Source organism: Salmo salar, chromosome ssa14 (assembly GCF_905237065.1).
Source record: "Salmo salar chromosome ssa14, Ssal_v3.1, whole genome shotgun sequence".
Taxonomy (NCBI): domain Eukaryota; kingdom Metazoa; phylum Chordata; class Actinopteri; order Salmoniformes; family Salmonidae; genus Salmo; species Salmo salar.
This window is the reverse complement of record NC_059455.1, coordinates 10,808,670-10,826,598: the sequence shown is the minus strand read 5'-3', so window position 1 is coordinate 10,826,598 and position 17,929 is coordinate 10,808,670. Positions and strand designations below refer to the sequence as shown.

The window sequence follows — 17,929 nt, the reverse complement described above, 5'->3', positions numbered from 1 at the left end:
CGGATAAAAAAATAAATAAAAAATATAGGACAAAACACACATCCCGACAAGAGAGACACCACAACACTACATAAAGAGAGACCTAAGACAACAGCATAGCATGGCAGCAACACATGACAACACAGCATGGTAGAAACACAACATGGCAGCAGCACAACACAGTAGCAGGACAAAACATGGTACAAACATTATTGGGCACAGACAACACCACAAAGGGCAAGAAGGTAGAGACAACAATACATCACGGGAAAAATGCATAAATAATTGACAATTTTCGCTTTTTGGTCTTAATTTAAGGTTAGGTGTAAGGTTAGCAGTGTGGTTACGGTACGGATAAAAATGTGAAGACACCTGTCTAATCGGATGCAAGATCATTGTAGAAATAGGTGGGGTTTATAACTTTGTGGCTGGGGTAACTAGTGACGACCCCTCACGCATATACAGAGATATTGGAGAAAGGAATCCCATTGGCCAATAAATGGAGGCAGAGAACGCCGCACCTAGCAGACGGTCGACCAATCGAGTTCACGTTGTTATGCTGCGTCACACGGTTGCTAAACTAATCGTCACGTCATCCCTTCTCAAAGTCAGTGTATGAGTCGAGAAACCTGTGTTTTCCCCTCGAAAGTACGTATGTCTCGATTCCAAAACTGTACGATATTACAGATAACAACTTAATTATCTCACATATTGGAACAAAATTGTAATATTGTACTTCTTGTTGACGAAATTAATTACAATGTGGGTTGACACGTACAATGAAAACGTGGTGCAAGTAATGGGCTGTGTCGAGTTACAAATAACATAAACACCTCGAATGTCAAAATCGCAACACAAATGGTTTTGTGAAAGCACCACCAAGTTATCAATATATAAGATGTGTAAATTCTATAATTGAAAAAAAAAAAAAAAAAAAATACATCCTCCCGCCCGCCACACCGGCGGCACGAACTAGGTAAACGGGCGGCTCTGTTGAGCGTCTGCGTTACCTGGCGCACTCAAGAAGGCTCAAACAATTGTTTTTTCAACTGTCATTGTTCTATTTGTGGCTCAACCAGTAACCCGACGGGTTCTACGTCGAAAATCATGAATATTCAAGTTTGGCCCCTCCCCCCTCTACTACAGAAGGAAATCTCGCCCACCGTTCATGGCCGTTCATGTGAACAGTCGTGTGCACCGTTCATTAGCTAACTAAAAGAAGAATATTCCGAAAACATGGCACAATCAGGCAAAGTAAGAATGACATCTAGTCTACTTATGTTTAATGGTTCACAGCAGTTGGTCTCACACGGCCACAAGTTAAATTACAACGTGGTTGAACTCGCTAGCTAGCTAACGTTAGCAAATGAGCTAACTACTGTAGCTATTGTAGAACTACACTTCTGTGGGCATGGAATGTTTAGCTAGTTACCTAGCTACTTTGTATCACTGTTGTTCACTTGAAACACGTGCTGAACATTGAGTTACTATTGATCTATTTCGAATACTCATTGGGCGGGTTCGATTACACTGAGCAGCGGGACACCCGGCATAGATAGGCCCATCACGTCATCGGGCGAAAGCAAGCAGTAATCTGAGCCGCTTGGTCATTTTGTCAACAAGGCAGCATGGTACATTGTCCTGAAACATCTCTTTTCCATAAAATACGTTAGAGTTGTCTAGACGGCTTTCTTTGGAAAGGCATATGAAGCGTTTATCAAAAGCAATCAATTTTGCATGGGAAAACAAATCTCACTAATGTAATGGCGCCTCTTTGTAGGCACTAACTCCACCATGGTTCGTTGGACAAAGCCTATGAGGAAAATTATATTTGGGTTTGGATAAAGGCTGAATATAAGGTCTGTGGTAAACGCAGGTTTGAGATCTTATACGTGTGGTTCTAGGATATAATCTTCGTTAGTTAACGTCATTTTCTGTGAATTTTCAAGAATTTATGTAATATTAAAATACATAAATCACATAAAGGCGTCATAATTCGTAATTTTTTTCAAATGAGATTTCCTAAACCTGTGTTAAACTCAGACCTTATTTTCTGCGTTTATTCCATAACCCTATTCTTTCCCCATTAATATTTCACAAAGGGATGTCTGAGCGAACCGGAGGTAATTTATTTATATCCTGGTTTTAGGAATACAAACTGGCAAACTCTATTACTACTGCAATCAATTTTAAACCCAGGTGGGATTAATTGAACCCTCCCCCAGTTTGTGATTGGTTGGTGGTGATGGGTTAAAGAACACCAGTTGAAATGCTCATCCCAAAGATTGTTTTATAGGCAACCCCATCAAGGACATCAACTAGACAGAAAGTTGGAGAGATTGGTGACGACAAACAGGATGAAAATAATTCTGGTAAGTGGTTCCCAACTATTTTCTCCTTTTATAGCCTGTGCGATATTTAATGCAACTTGTATTGAGAAAGTTACTTTTTAATGAGTCCTTGATACATCAATGTAATTTTCAGAAGGCCAGACTGATTCTTCAGCATCAACAGAGGTAGCTGCCCCTACTCCACAGGTCATCTTTTCCCCAGAACCTGATGCTAATGAGGATGGAGACAAAGTAGCTCCCATTGAAGATGATGTTACAGAGAACAAGGGGGAGGTCAAAGATGTCCCAGGTAAAGAGACTGCTTTGAGGGGTGGCAAGCATAGACCATATATTTAGTGTGTATGACATCATCCCAGCATGTAATTGGAATAGTGATAATGTTCATATCACATTTCTTAAACGCAAAACATTTGCTGTTCCATTAAATTCAGTATGTATTTCCTTTGTTAACGAATATTGTTCATGTGGCTTGTGAAGCGGAGCAGATGGACACAACTCCTGCTGCTGAGGAGGAAACTGTTCAGGTCACCTTTGAGTCAGAAAATGCCATCGAAGATGCCAGTAATGTTGAAGAGAAGACCAATGGAAATGACCAGGGTGAGGTCAAAGGGCAACAGAACTGTAATGCATATTTGCCAGGGGTGTATTCGCTCCGAAGCAAATGGGGAGGCACCTACCTTTTAATTTATCCATTAAAAACTCAGGTTTTTGTTGCGTAACGCAACTGGACTAATAATTACGCCCCCCCCAGATGTCACCCATTTGTTTTTCCATCGGGGTATGTATGGAATGGTGTTTAATACATGGGTCTATGTGCGTTTCTCTCCAGCTGTTGCAGTAGCTCCAGTAAAAAGGAAAGCAGAGGATGAGACTTCTTCAGCGAAGAAAACAAAGTGCATTAATGATGGTACGATTGTGAGCAAGAGTTAATATCACTCCTGTTTTGAGTGCTTGATTGATGGTGTGTCAGTGAGCTAACGTGCACCCTTGTTTCTTTTTAGGTTTTTGTCTTTTTGTTGGTAACTTGAACACATCCAAGGAAGTGGAGGAAATCAATGATGCCTTGGCCACCTTTTTTACGTCGCATAGTCTGTTATTTCAAGCTATTCGAGTGGACATAACAAAGTGAGTACCATTTTTATGCACTTAATAAACTTAAACTCTCCTCAAATGTTTGTAGATTTCCTCACGATACAGATGATTCCCCTTTCCATGGCAAAGGATTTGTACAAATATATGAACATAATGTCACATGTATTTTGGGGTGCATTCTCTAGGAAATTTGCATATGTAGACTTTAACACAGAGGAAGACTTCACAAAAGCCCTTGAGCTGGATAGGGTGAAGATCCTGGACCAAAAGATAAGGCTGGGCAAGGCTAATGTCAAAGACGTCACAGCAGAGGAAAAAAAAGGTACTAGTCTCATCTTGCGTGAGTTTTCCATGCTACTGCTATATTATACATTTCTAGAATTGATTGATTGATTTCCATGTACTGAAAGAAATCATTTCCCCCCACACAGCTAAAGATGCCAAGACCTTGTACGTCAAGAATATCTCATTCGCAGCAACAAAGGAAGACTTGAAGAAAGTCTTTGACACGGCTGTCGAAATCAGGTTTCCTAGAGGCATTGGTAGACCAAGCAAAGGGTGAGAGTTGTCATCCAAAGTTCTCATTTGATATCAATGCTTGATTTACAAGGTACCGTGTGTATCCCAGGATTCAGCTTTTAAAACTTGGCGTCTACTTAATTGTGACAGAATTGCCTACATAGAGTTCAAAACGGAGGCCATTGCTGAGAAAGTGCTGGAGGAGAAGCAGGGGACTGATGTCCAAGGCCGTGTCATCGTTATTGACTTTTTGGGAGAAAAGAGCCAACAACAAAAAATGATCAATCCTCCAGGTAAGGACGGACTGAAATGAAGTCACTGGGAATTCTATTACTGTAGAAGCATAAGGTACTTGAATAGCTATATGGCTAGTCACGTTGCTCATTAGCATCTTCGAGATGAGACCGATTTACAAAGTGTATTAATTCACTGGTTAGTTAACATGTCCTCAAATGTTCTGTTCCATAGCTGAGGCCACACCGAATAACGAGTTATTGGTGACAAACCTGGCTTACACTGCAAAAGAGGATGCCCTAAGGAAAATCTTTCTCAAAGCAGTCAGTGTCAGAATACCACAGAGCAGTGGCAAACCAAGAGGGTAAGGGTGCACATTGATGCTGCACCTGCTTTTTTTTGCGCTCTAATGAACATTTTGAACCTCATCAAATAGATCATTATGAACATTCCGTTCTGATGAATTTGATAGTAATTTCATGTTCAGAATGGAAATGGTAACTTGAAACAATTGTCAATTTGCTCCCCCCCCTTTTTAAGTCATGCCTTCATTCAGTTTGAAAGTGTGGAGGATGCCAAAGAAGCCATGGAATTATCGTTAAACAAAGAGATTTGTGGAAGAGCCATCGGAGTAAAGTTCAGCCAGAAGAGGCCAGAAGGTGACCAAGGGAACTCAGGTGAATATAGCAGAAAATTCGTAGGTGAATAATTCACTTTGTTTGACTGTGCCATCATTCATACCTGTGTGTTCTCTTGGTAGTTCCTTCAAAGACGTTGATGGTCAGGAATCTTGCCAAGGAGACGAGCGAGGAGACTTTGAAAAGCTCCTTTGAAGGTGCCATTGAAGCTCGAGTCACTAAAGACAAGGAGACTGGTGAATCTAGAGGGTATGTTTCAAAATTATGACCCTTTTGAAACCACATTGTTATTATATTCAGACGGTCCTTTTGAATACTCATTCTTGGTACTTCTCAGGTTTGGCTTTGTGGACTTTGAGAGCATAGAGGTCTGCAAGGCTGTTAAGGAGTCTGTGGTGGACCTTCAGATTGACGGAAGCAAGGTGACCCTGATCTATGCCACGCCCCAAGGTGAACGAGGACCTCGTGGAGAAGGAGCAGGCTTCAACAGGAGCTTCAGAGGGAAACCCGGAGGCCGAGGTGGCGGTAGAGGCAGGGGCAGGGGTGGAGGCTTCAGGGGTGGACGAGGAGGTGAGATCATCTAGTTTGAATTGAATTTTTTGGAAAGGTCATGAGGACATGTCAATTGATACTTCAAATCCAATTTTGATTTGTCACATGCTTCGTAAACAACCGGTGAAATGCTTTCTAACGGGTCCTTCTCTTTTCCAACAACGCAGAGTTAACCATAAAAAAAAATGGTCAAATAGAAATAGTGACGCGGAATATGCAGTGTATAACAATACCAAGTCAAAATATCATGGCTATACACAGGGAGTACCAGTACAGAGTCCATGTGCAGGGGTATGAGGTAATTGAGGTAGATATGTACATATAGGTAGGAGTAAACTGACTAGGCAACAACATAGTAGACAGTAGCAGCAGCGTATGTGGTGAGTGTGAAAGTGTGTGTGTGGCGTCAGTATGCATGTGTGCATATTGTGTGTGTTGGCTTGTCAGTGTAATTATCTGTGAGTGAGAGACTAGTGTGTGTGCGTAGTCAGTGCAAGAGAGTAAAAATATCAATTTAAAAAAGGGTAAACGCAAGTAGTCCGGCTAGCCATTTGATTAGCTATTTAGCAGTCTTGAGGCTTGGAGGTAGAAGCTGTTCAGGGTGCTGTTGGTTCCAGAGTTGGTGCACTGGTAATGCTTGCCATGAGGTAACAGAGAACAGTCTATGACTTTGGTGACTGGAGCCTTTGACAATTTTTTGGGGGCCTTCCTCTGAAACCGCCTGGTATAGAGGTCCTGAATGCCAGGGAGCTCAGCCTCAGTAATGTACTAGGCCGTACCTGCCACCCTCGGTAGTGCCTTGCAGTCGTGTTTCTTGCAGTTGCCGTACTAATCAGTGATGCAGCCAGTCTACATGCTGTCAATGGTTCAGCTGTATAACTTTTTGAGGATCCGAGCGCCCGTGCCAAATCTGTCATGCCCTCTTCACAACTGTGTGGGTGTGTGTGTACTTCACACTTTTTAATGTAGTTCTAGTGCCTGAAGTCTCTCTTTACTCCAGTTATATCTACCAACAATTCTATCAGCTTTGGAAGATGTTGTCAGTTGTTGTTATTGCTGTTTTTCAGGCAGAGGAGGAGGAGGTGGTGGCGGTGGAAAGAGGACTTAAAACAGCAAATATCTTCTTTTTTTTTACTATGGACTGCTGCAACTGAGCTCTAATTCAACATCTGAATTAACTGACAAGCTTGTAATGGGCATCTATCTCTAATAATTTCAATAAAACAAACTAATTTGTTCGTAGTTTAAATGATTTATGTGAAAAGATTCTACCACGTTGTTCATACTTAATGATGTAATGTCTTACACACGTACCGTATGTGTAACATTTTGTTTGTCTGTATTCCATTTGACTTTAGTTTACCTTTTAATTGTTAATTTCTTGATTATGCAAATACTATATTGAAGACTGAGTAATTAAAAGGTTCCCAAATTTAATGTGGATTTTCCGGATTTTTTGTTTTGTTTTTGAATTTCTTTATTTTGTGAAATTTTTAGAGGGATCTTGCGTCTTTTTTTACTACAGTAAAACATTACTGTAGTAAATACTACAGAAATGTCCTACAAGTTATAGAAAATTTGCTCTTAGTATTTCTACAGTAGGTTTCCTCAAGGAGAAAGCTTCAATGTTAAAGATAATAAAACAAAAACACTTCAGGAAATACTATAGTACAGTCAGCAAAATAAATACAGTATATACTAGAGTATACAGTAGCAGTCAAGTTTGGACTCACCTACTCATTCAAGGGTTTTTCTTTATTGACTATTTTCTACATTGTAGAATAATAGTGAAGACATCAAAACAATGATATAACACATGGAGTCATGTAGTAACCAAAAGTTGTTGAACAAATCAAAATATAAGTAGAGACCCTTTACCTTGATGACAGCTTTGCACACGTGGCATTCTCTCAACCAGCTTTACCTGGAATGCTTTTCAGTAGTCTTGAAGGAGTTCCTACATATGCTGAGCACTTGTTGGCTGCTGTTCCTTCACGCTGCAGTCTAACTCATCTCAAACCATCTCAATTGGCTTGAGGTCGGGTGATGCAGCACTCCATCACACTACTTGGTAAAATAGCCCTTACACAGCCCTAGAGGTGTGTTGGGTCATTGTCCTGATGAAAGACAAATGATAGTCCCACTAAGCACAAACCAGATGGGATGGCGTATCGCTGCAGAATGCTGTGGTAGCCATGCTGGTTAAGTGTGCCTTGAATTCTAAATAAATCAGTGTCACCAGCAAAACATCATCACACCCCCTCCTCCATGCTTCACGGTGGGAACCACACATGCAGGATCATCCGTTCACCTACTCTGCGTCTCACAAAGACACGGCGGAACCAAAAATCTCAAATTTGGAGTCAGCATTTATTTGGGCTGCAATCTGAGGCTGGTAACTCTAATGAACTTATCCTCTGCAGCATAGGTAACACTGGATCTTCCTTTCCTGTGGCGGTCCTCGTGAGAGCCAGTTTCATCATAGCGCTTGATGGTTTTTGTGACTGCACTTGAAACTTTCAAAGTTCTTGAAATGTTCTACATTGACTCACCATGTCTTAAAGTAATGATGGACTGTCATTTCTCTTTGCTTATTTGAGCTGTTCTTGCCATAATATGCACTTGGTCTTCTGCCAAATAGGGCTATCTTCTGTATACCAGACCTACCTTGTCACAACACAACTGATTGGCTCAAGCGCATTAATAAGAAGGAAAGAAATTCCATAAATTAACTTTTAACAAGGCACACCTGTTAATTGAAATTCATTCCAGGTTGCTACCTCATGAAGCTGGTTGATAGAATGCCAAGAGTGTGCAAAGCTGTCATCAAGGCCAAGGGTGGTTATTTGAAGAATCTCAAATATAAAATATATTGTGGCTCGTTTAACACTTTGTTTGGTTAATACATGATTTCATATGTGTTATTTCCTAGTTTTGATGCATTCACTATTATTCTACAATGTAGAAAATAGTAAAAAAAAATCAAGAAAACCTTTGAATGAGTAGGTGTGTTCCAACTTTTGACTGGTACTGTAAATATGTGTGTGTGTATGATACAGAGGAGTACATTCCAGACCAGAAGATGTGACTTGGGCAGGGTGGGATACACTCACTATGTCCTATCCTATGCTTCATACGAAATCGAATATTGCGTGTAATTTAGCTTCCACATGTCATCAAAGGATCTAGACTACTTGGTCTCATTGGTGGACCAAATAGGCCTTATACCAGTTACTACATGTAATGAACAAATGACATTTTCAGATTTAACAAATTAGTTAAGAGTTTTGAGGGAAGGGGGATACCTAGTCAGTTGCACAAGCGAATGCAAACAACTGAAATGTGTCTTAGGCATTTAACCCAACCCTTCTGAATCAGAGAGGTGCTGGGGGCTGCCTTAATCAACGTCCACATCATCGGCGCCCAGGGTGCAGTTGTTGGGGGTTAACTGCCTTGCTCAAGGGCAGATTTTTCCACCTTGCCGGCTTAGGGATTGGAACCAACGACTTCTCGGTGACTGGCCCAAGGCTTTTAAATGGTAGGCTACCATTTTGTTCATGTTTCCAACCTGAGTGTAATATGTTCATTTACATAAGGTGACTGTTACTTTTGGAATACACCTGTTCTGTTGCCATGCATTGTCCTGGTATCAATCAATTTGAAGTCATTAGAATACTGTCATTTCTTGGATAGGCATAGGGTAGTGTAAAGCAATGGAAAACTGATTTCTGAATTAATTGGAACATGTTCTCCCCCCCCCACCAAGAAAACAGAATTATTCCATGCAGAAAATGTAACATATTGTGATGTATGACGCAAACCCAGTCTTGGAGGTCTGCTACTTTGCACTCAGAACAGTTTAAACTTTCACAGAGGGTTAGACACCGATAGGAAAGAGTAAGAACACTGGATGAATTACGCTAAATGCGTCCTTTAATGACCTCACATCCTTAATGGTTGTGAATGAACCAGTTTCGGACGGTCAGTACCCTCAGAGATCTGTATATAATGACGAGATGCTCATGTCTCTGCCCTAACAATGGGAGTTGTTGTCCGAAAGGCGTGAAGGCAAGCGACAAGCTAAAAATAAGGCATTGGGCTTGTTATGGACAGAGTGAAACCTCTGGCTTCGCTGGACACTTTCCAGGTAACTGAAGTTGTAGAATACGTTTGAGAGCGTACGGTGAAATTCTGAAAACTTCTTTTAACCCACAATAATATTAGTGATTTCTGACAGCAAGAGGCCAGAGGCCACATATAACTTTTGAATTGCCAATAAGTTGAAGGTGAGTGGGGGTGGGATATTACTGTAATGAAGTAACAATAGTATAGTATAATAGTATTATAATTCTGTAAACTCAGTATTTACCATGTGTGTACTTTCAAAGAAATACTTGATTAAATGGGTTGTGAAATGGAATATTTTTATTTGTCACATTTTATCTTTAAACATTCATCACAAACACTTTGCCTCTTGCAGAGTGACAGGTGTACAATAGGTGAAAAATAGTATTTCATCAAGATTGTTAGTCTACTACACTAAAGCATATGAGAGAATACTAACATTACTGATACTACCATTACGGATACTACTTTTATTGGTGACAAAGTTTAGAAGTCCACCTCTTATCAAATCAGAGAAGTAGACTGTAGACATGGTTCTTGATCAGTGATCAGACTGCACCCAGTCAAGCCCAGGTTGCATGTTCACGTAATTTATAGGTGAACGCCCAAAACCCCACTAGCTAAAAGTCCCCTTCTGTTGTAGGCTATATACTTACAACACACACACACACACCTTGCGACCTACCTGTTGTTGCCTCCCATCCCTCCCTCTACTTTGAAACTTTGAATCCTTGACCTTTTAATGAGTCTTGAAGCATTTCAACCCTATTGAGCCATTATGGTTATTATCTGACCTTTCTGGTAATCTGTGAGCGTTTGAACGTCTTGAAAAACAATATGGCCTTAAAATATCATTCAAAATGCTTCTGATGTAAATCTGCATCTGTAGAAATGCTTAAAGGTCCAATGCAGCCGTTTTTATCTCGATATCAAATCATTTCTGGTTAACAATTAAGTACTTCACTGTGATTGTTTTAAATTAAAAGGGTCGAAAAGAAACAAAAATAGCTTAGCGAAGAGCAATTTCCCATGCAAGAATTTTGCTAAGAAGTGGTTTGAGTGGGCAGGGGAAAACTGAAAATGATATGTTATTGGCAGAGAAGTTTGGAACTCTCTTTCTTATTGGTGTATTAGCTAATTTACAGCATGGTGATGTCACAATGGAAAGTCAAAACTCCCTCCCACCAAAATCAGGCAGACATTTCTGGCAGTCTTTTTAAAGTGCTCTCACATTAAAAAGGCATAATTATAATTTTCACAGTTTCACAGTATTATTCCAACCTCATAGTGTGGAAATACACTGAGTGTACAAAACATTAAGAACACCTTCCTAATGTTGACTCCAATGGTTCCCACAGTTGTGTCAAGTTGTCTGGATGCCCTTTGGGTGGAGGACAATTGTTGATACACACAGGAAACTGTTGAGCGTGAATAACCCAGCAGCAGCGCAGTTCTTGACACAAAATGGTGCGCCTGGCACTTACTACCTTACCCCGTTCAAAGGCACTTACATTTTTTGTCTTGCCCATTCACCCTGTAAATGGTACACATACACAATCCATGTCTCAGTTGTCTCAAGGCTTAAAAATCCATCTTTAACCAGTCTCCTCCCCTTTATCTACACTGATTGAAGAGGATTTAACAAGTGACATCAATAAGGGATCATAGCTTTCACCTGGATTCACCTGGTCAGTCTATGTAATGAAAAGAGCAGGTGTTCCTAATGTTTTGTAAAACACAGGATAATCATCTTTTTGGCTGCGCTGGGCCTTTAATGTTGCCTAAGTGAAATGACCTAACAGAACAGCCAGGTGTTGAGCAGGACAGACAGAAAGATATTACGTTTAGGTGAAGTTCACTAGTTGGTTTGTCTCGATCAGAAGCAATGTATGCCACAGCTTTTACTTTGAGAGAAGATAAGAACTTAAGTATTGCTTTCACATTCTTCCAAGCTTCTTACATTGTTGCCAATTAGTGAAACACCACTTCCCATTGAACTTCCCACTTCCCATTGAACTTCCCATTCATTTTCAATGAAAGGAAAGCGGTGAGAAGCAGAGAGGGCGTGGGACCGTTGGGCATTGCGAATGTGGCGTAGGCAGGAGGAGGTGTAAAAGTTCAGCATTTCCAAACTATATGGAAATCACCAGTGGCGACCGCTGGGCGATGACCAATCATATCGAGTGGTTCCCATGACGAATTTGATACTATGCGACCCATCGCTGGTGACATTCTTCAGCAAAGATGGCTGACAAAAATACTAGGATGGAAACAAATGTAAGTAATTATAACGTCATAACGAGTCATGCAACAAATGTACAGTTGAGAGGAATATGTAGCCGATCTGTGTATGGACCCTAAAAAGTTTGGTATAAATATTAGTTCAGAACCTAGCTATGAACCTCAGCTATCATAGCCTGTTGTATCGACTTCAAAACAGTAATAATGAAGCCTATGGATTGAGTAGAATATAATATAACTTTGTGCCAAGGATGCAAGATCTATATACTGTACATGTAGTTATTACCATGCATGAGATCCCCACATTGTAGCCTGTACATTTAATATATTCACTGATCATGTGCTCTACCATGGCAAATAAAGGTGCGGTTCAGGTATGAATGTCTTTGAGATTATTTTTCAGTCATATCCAATACCAGGAGTATCAAACTCCAGTCTTTGAATAATGCTGTGTCTGCATGTATGTATTACAATTATAAACTTCAACAGTGTTTACCAATCCTGGTCCTGGGACATCAATGGTTGCACAATGTAACTATGCAATAGACTAGAAACGTGATTTAACTAGTGAAAGGCTGATTTGTAATTCTTATATACAGAAACAGAATTTAAAAAACAGTACACTACACTTCCTACGCATCATGTAAATACTCTAAAACCGGTTCATCTCAATATCAAACTCCCTTCATCTGCATTGATCTGAGGACACAGGATAGGTGTAGTATTTCATCAAATGAGAGACTTCATTTTAGCCTGTAGAGAATGTGAAACGCTTTTATTGAAAGAAGTTCATTATCCAAGTGATATAAATACATAATGCATGCATTATAAATATTATAATTGTAAATACAAGTTCAATCTGTACTTCAATGTACATCTGGTGTGCATTATAAAAACAGGAAGAGGAGGTGGGTAGAGAGGTGTTTGAAAGAGCGTAAAAGACAGAAAGGGAAAGTGGTATGAACAGAGAAGACAGCATATGATTAATGAATTACAGTGCTACCCTAATATTCTCTCAGTTCATCACAATTACATAATAGTGTCTCTAGCGGTGTCTCCTAACAGCCATGGGCCCCCAATTGGCCCGAAAGTTATCTTATGAGCGGGTGAGATGGTGATGATGGGATTGGGGGTTGGCACCGTCTCTCACATCAGAACATACGTGCAGACGAGCCTTGTGTTTTTTTAATTCCCTATACTGTCAGTCATCATAATCATCAGGAGGTGAAATGCAAAACTGACCTTGTATCATTAACTCTGGGACTACTACATCTCTATCTGTATTTCAACGTAAAGCATCTCTTTAATACTACTTCCTGTTGACCCGACCAAGTGACCTCTCACCTCAGATCATGCTGTGCCCTCTATGTGTCAGCCAGTTCAGATGCGGGAGGGGTTCACTGACACAGCTGATATAACCTAGAGGATTTGGGGAGAAGGGGGGAAAGGGATGAAGTGAAGGAGAGAGACTGTAATTGAGAAAATAAGGTAGTTAAAGAGACGATGTTCAACAGGAATCTGTGTGTGTGGTCTCACCTGGTGTCCACACTAAATAGCTGCAGAGTACTTTATACTCAAAAACATGCACAGACACATGAGGACAAACAATATAGCGTAGTTATAGAAATAATGAAGTGTCTTACTATTCTCCATGGTTGGCCCTCTTGCCTATTCTTTGAAGGTGGAAGGAGCCACAGTTACAGTGAGGGAAAAAAGTATTTGATCCCCTGCTGATTTTGTACGTTTGCCCACTGACAAAGAAATGATCAGTCTATAATTTTAATGGTAGGCTTATTTGAACAGTGAGAGACAGAATAACAACAAAAATATCCAGAAAAACGCATGTCAAAAATGTTATAAAATGATTTGTATTTTAATGAGGGAAATAAGTATTTGACCCCCTCTCAATCAGAAAGATTTCTGGCTCCCAGGTGTCTTTTATACAGGTAACGAGCTGTGATTAGGAGCACACTCTTAAAGGGAGTGCTCCTAATCTCATTTTGTTACTTGTATAAAAGACACCTGTCCACAGAAGCAATCAATCAATCAGATTCCAAACTCTCCACCATGGCCAAGACCAAAGAGCTCTCCGAGGATGTCAGGGACAAGATTGTAGACCTACACAAGGCTGGAATGGGCTACAAGACCATCGCCAAGCAGCTTGGTGAGAAGGTGACAACATTTGGTGCGATTATTCGCAAATGGAAGAAACACAAAATAACTGTCAATCTCCCTCGGCCTGGGACTCCATGCAAGATCTCACCTCGTGGAGTTGCAATGATCATGAGAACGGTGAGGAATCAGCCCAGAACTACACGGGAGGATCTTGTCAATGATCTCAAGGCAGCTGGGACCATAGTTACCAAGAAAACAATTGGTAACACACTACGCTGTGAAGGACTGAAATCCTGCAGCGCCCACAAGGTCCACATGCTCAAGAAAGCACATATACATGTCCGTCTGAAGTTTTCCAATGAACATCTGAATGATTCAGAGGACAACTGGGTGAAAGTGTTGTGGTCAGATGAGACCAAAATGGCGCTCTTTGGCATCAACTCAACTCGCCGTGTTTGGAGGAGGAGGAATGCTGCCTATGACCCCAAGAACACCATCCCCACCGTCAAACATGGAGGTGGAAACATTATGCTTTGGGGGTGTTTTTCTGCTAAGGGGACAGGACAACTTCACCGCATCAAAGGGACAATGGACGGGGCCATGTTCCGTCAAATCTTGGGTGAGAACCTCCTTCCCTCAGCCAGGGCATTGAAAATGGGTCGTGGATGGGTATTCCAGCATGACAATGACCCAAAGCATACGGCCAAGGCAACAAAGGAGTGGCTCAAGAAGAAGCACATTAAGGTCCTGGAGTGGCCTAGCCAGTCTCCAGACCTTAATCCCATAGAAAATCTGTGGAGGGAGCTGAAGGTTCGAGTTGCCAAACGTCAGCCTCGAAACCTTAATGACTTGGAGAAGATCTGCAAAGAGGAGTGGGACAAAATCCCTCTTGAGATGTGTGCAAACCTGGTGGCCAACTACAAGAAACATCTGAACTCTGTGATTGCCAACAAGGGTTTTGCCACCAAGTACTAAGTCATGTTTTGCAGAGGGGTCAAATACTTATTTCCCTCATTAAAATGCAAATCATTTTAATGATTTTTGACATGCGTTTTTCTGGATTTTTTTGTTGTTTTTCTGTCTCTCGCTGTTCAAATAAACCTACCATTAAAATGATAGACTGATAGACAAAATCAGCAGGGTATCAAATACTTTTTTCCCTCACTGTTTACACCTGAGCCTGCTTACTGCACAACACAATCCATCAATCAGATTGATACACGAGTGTGTAGGTGCACTCTCATTGAAGATGGTTTGGACCTTTGGGGGATCCAGAGAGTTGAAAATGGCAGATGAGAATGAGAGGGATTATGCTGTGTCATGTGTCCATGTTTTTATGCTCATGGCCTCCATGGCTAAGGAGAGATGTTCTCTTCTACCATGTATCAGTTATCTGCTGTCCGTGAACCTCCTTTGTTCTTTAGTGAGAGAGTTATTAATGATCTATGATAAAGTCAGTCGATGAATACCACAGCTCCTTTGATTCCCCCAGTCCTCTCACTACACCCTGTCCCTAGTGCCCTCATGTAACCTCACTATCTAAAAAGGGATAGTTATCTTTGAGGATTATTCAGTCAGAAACCCCAAATTCGCGCTTGTTTACTTAGCTACAGCCCCCTACAGGGAAAAACATCAAACGGATGTTAGATCACCATCTAAAGACAATTTCACCCTAATTCTCTTTTTCCTCCGTTTCTCTTCAAAAAAAATGTATGGGCCTAATCTTACAGACATAATTTAATGGTAAAAATGAATGACCATTTAATGTGGCATGAACACAACCAGTCATGATGTTTGTCCACTCCAATATAACCCAAACAGTGCAGTGCATGTACACTCGCGCCTTTTGATGAATGGAAATAGACATCTGTGTAATGACATTTGGCGATTGCCGTTGATTAGGCCTACATTAAGTGATGCGTCTTGCTGACAGATTGACCTTTTTTTTTACACCTGAAACAGGGCTGAAACTGTGTGTGTAGGCCTATTACCATGAACTTCGAATAGGCCCACCGGTAGCCAGTGATAGATTGGGACAAAATTAGGTGGGTAAAGTCTGATTGCCGGTTGCGGTGAAAAAAGGAACGCACCCTATACTTTCAATGCATTTTTCTGAAAAAGGTGGGTAAACAGCGTTTACCCTCTACTATGCCTACACCACTGCCTCTCAGCTGAGGCAATTTTACACACATACAGAACAGGTAGCCTACATTCAACATAATACAGGAGTTGAATCCAAACATGTTTACAGCCTAGCCCATGAGTTGTCCATAATTCATGAGTTGAATGCTTTTTTATATGTCTGTTTATTCATCATCGTAAACAAATTCTTATTTACAATGACAGCCTAGCCCAGCCAAACCCTAAACCAGACGACACTGGGCCAATTGTGCACCTTCCAATCGCAGCCGGTTGTGATACAGCCCAGGATCGAACCAGGGTCTGTAGTGATGCCTCTAGCACTGAGATGCAGTGCCTTAGACCACTGCGCTACTCGGGAGCCCTCGGGAGTCTTCACAGATCCTGTGACATAAAACACTGCCTTTCGTCCATTACATGAATTACATTTATGACAGTCTTATTTGTAATTATTAAGCATTTAACAATTGAATTACAACATTGCACTTAAACCCTGTACAATTCCTGGATCTTGGAGATCTCAGAAAATGCACTGTAAGTATAACTATGTCAACATAACATTTCATTTTGTTTCACCGTGAAATCTGTTCTCACGGAAACACAAATCCAAAATAATGTAGGCCTTTTGCTGGATCGAATCCCCGAGCTGACAAGGTCAAAATCTGTGGTTCTGCCCCTGAGCACGGCAGTTAACCCACTGTTCCCCGGGCGCCAAAGACGTGTTGGTCGATTAGGGCAGCCCCCCGCACCTCTCTGATTCAGAGGGGTTGGGTTAAATGCGGAAGACACATTTCAGTTGAATACATTCAGTTGGACAACTGACTAGGTATCCCCCTTTCCCTTTCCCTATGCCATTGCAAAATGAAATGCTTCTAACCGAAATAGTAAACTATAGGCCTACTGTTATGGATTGGATGCGCATTGATTGGTGTCTTGCTGTAGGCTAGTTGTCTAGTGATATTGGCGACCATCATCAGCTGATCCAGGAAAGAAAACAAACATTGATAGAAAATAATAAAGCCAAATAAATGGTCAACTTCTTCTGGCCACGGAGAACACCAGTACCAGCATGCACCTGAAAAACAAAGCAATGAGCGCTTTAAACAGCTGACTAACAAAAAGCAAACCATGATAAATCAAAGCAAAAATGAGCAAGTACAAAGGAAAATCGATGCGTAAAGGAGCTCAGCTGAGGTCTAATTCAGCACTACTGAGTGGACAGCGCTGCGGACAGGGAGACAGTTTGTGTAGCCACATAGAAATAAAGGAATGGTTTAAACCATGACAGAGTGGTGGGGGTGTTTGTTTCATTCATTTCATTTTCATATTTACCACTGTAAAACATATTTACCACTGCATTTTAAACAAATAGGAGAATGGTTAAATTAGCATTATTTAGACACCCCAAAAGTTTGACTTTTGTTACATTTAGGGGAGCTAATGTCTCATTCAGGGGAACTGAGCCCCCCCCGGCTCCCCCATAATTCTCACCCTGGCCATGCTAACAATGCTATATACTAAGACAAGAACACAATCCCTTCCATAAGCATATGTGCCAGACTGTTTCTGCATTCAGCAATGTTACATCATTGCTTTGGCAAGATAGCAACAAGATGGCTAAAGCAGACTGGCATTCAGGCTACCTGTCTAAATCACCTTTCGCCTGTCAGAAGGGGCTGGCAGTTTTCAAGGGGGTCCCTGATGTTGCTTAACACCAATGATTGTGATTCCTAGATTCTGGAGGAGCCCACAGACTAAGAGACAGCCCTCTACAATTCCATAATGCCCAACGCAGGTGCTCCCCAAGGTCAACCAGGAAGTAAATCTAGCACAGGACATGGTAAAATATCCATAGTATGCTCACTCTTACCTCTCTACGTCTACATACCTGTTAAATATACTTTAACCTTATTTTCTCCTTTACTTTTCAGGAGCTGTCTGAGC

The 17,929-nt window shown here is 41.1% G+C and overlaps 1 protein-coding gene across 1 annotated transcript; it reads left to right on the top strand.

Annotated features, from left to right (window-relative positions):
* Positions 1-924: 924 nt before the first annotated feature.
* On the top strand, positions 925-6,802 carry LOC106568763 (nucleolin). The gene is made up of 14 exons (XM_014139401.2): positions 925-1,233; positions 2,276-2,351; positions 2,464-2,619; positions 2,808-2,927; positions 3,160-3,237; positions 3,332-3,455; positions 3,608-3,744; positions 3,854-3,980; positions 4,092-4,234; positions 4,410-4,539; positions 4,716-4,852; positions 4,936-5,062; positions 5,151-5,383; positions 6,433-6,802. Exons 1-14 carry the CDS (start codon positions 1,216-1,218, stop codon positions 6,471-6,473), a joined length of 1,647 nt encoding a protein of 548 aa, XP_013994876.1. The 5' UTR covers positions 925-1,215; the 3' UTR covers positions 6,474-6,802.
* Positions 6,803-17,929: the final 11,127 nt, after the last annotated feature.

What these genes read in the sequence shown, in the direction of transcription:
- LOC106568763 (XM_014139401.2), top strand. An exon ending in ACAGGATGAAAATAATTCTG is followed by an intron (nt 2,352 to 2,463) that starts GTAAGTGGTTCC and finishes TGTAATTTTCAG; the next exon opens with AAGGCCAGACTGATTCTTCA. An exon ending in AACAAAGTGCATTAATGATG is followed by an intron (nt 3,238 to 3,331) that starts GTACGATTGTGA and finishes GTTTCTTTTTAG; the next exon opens with GTTTTTGTCTTTTTGTTGGT.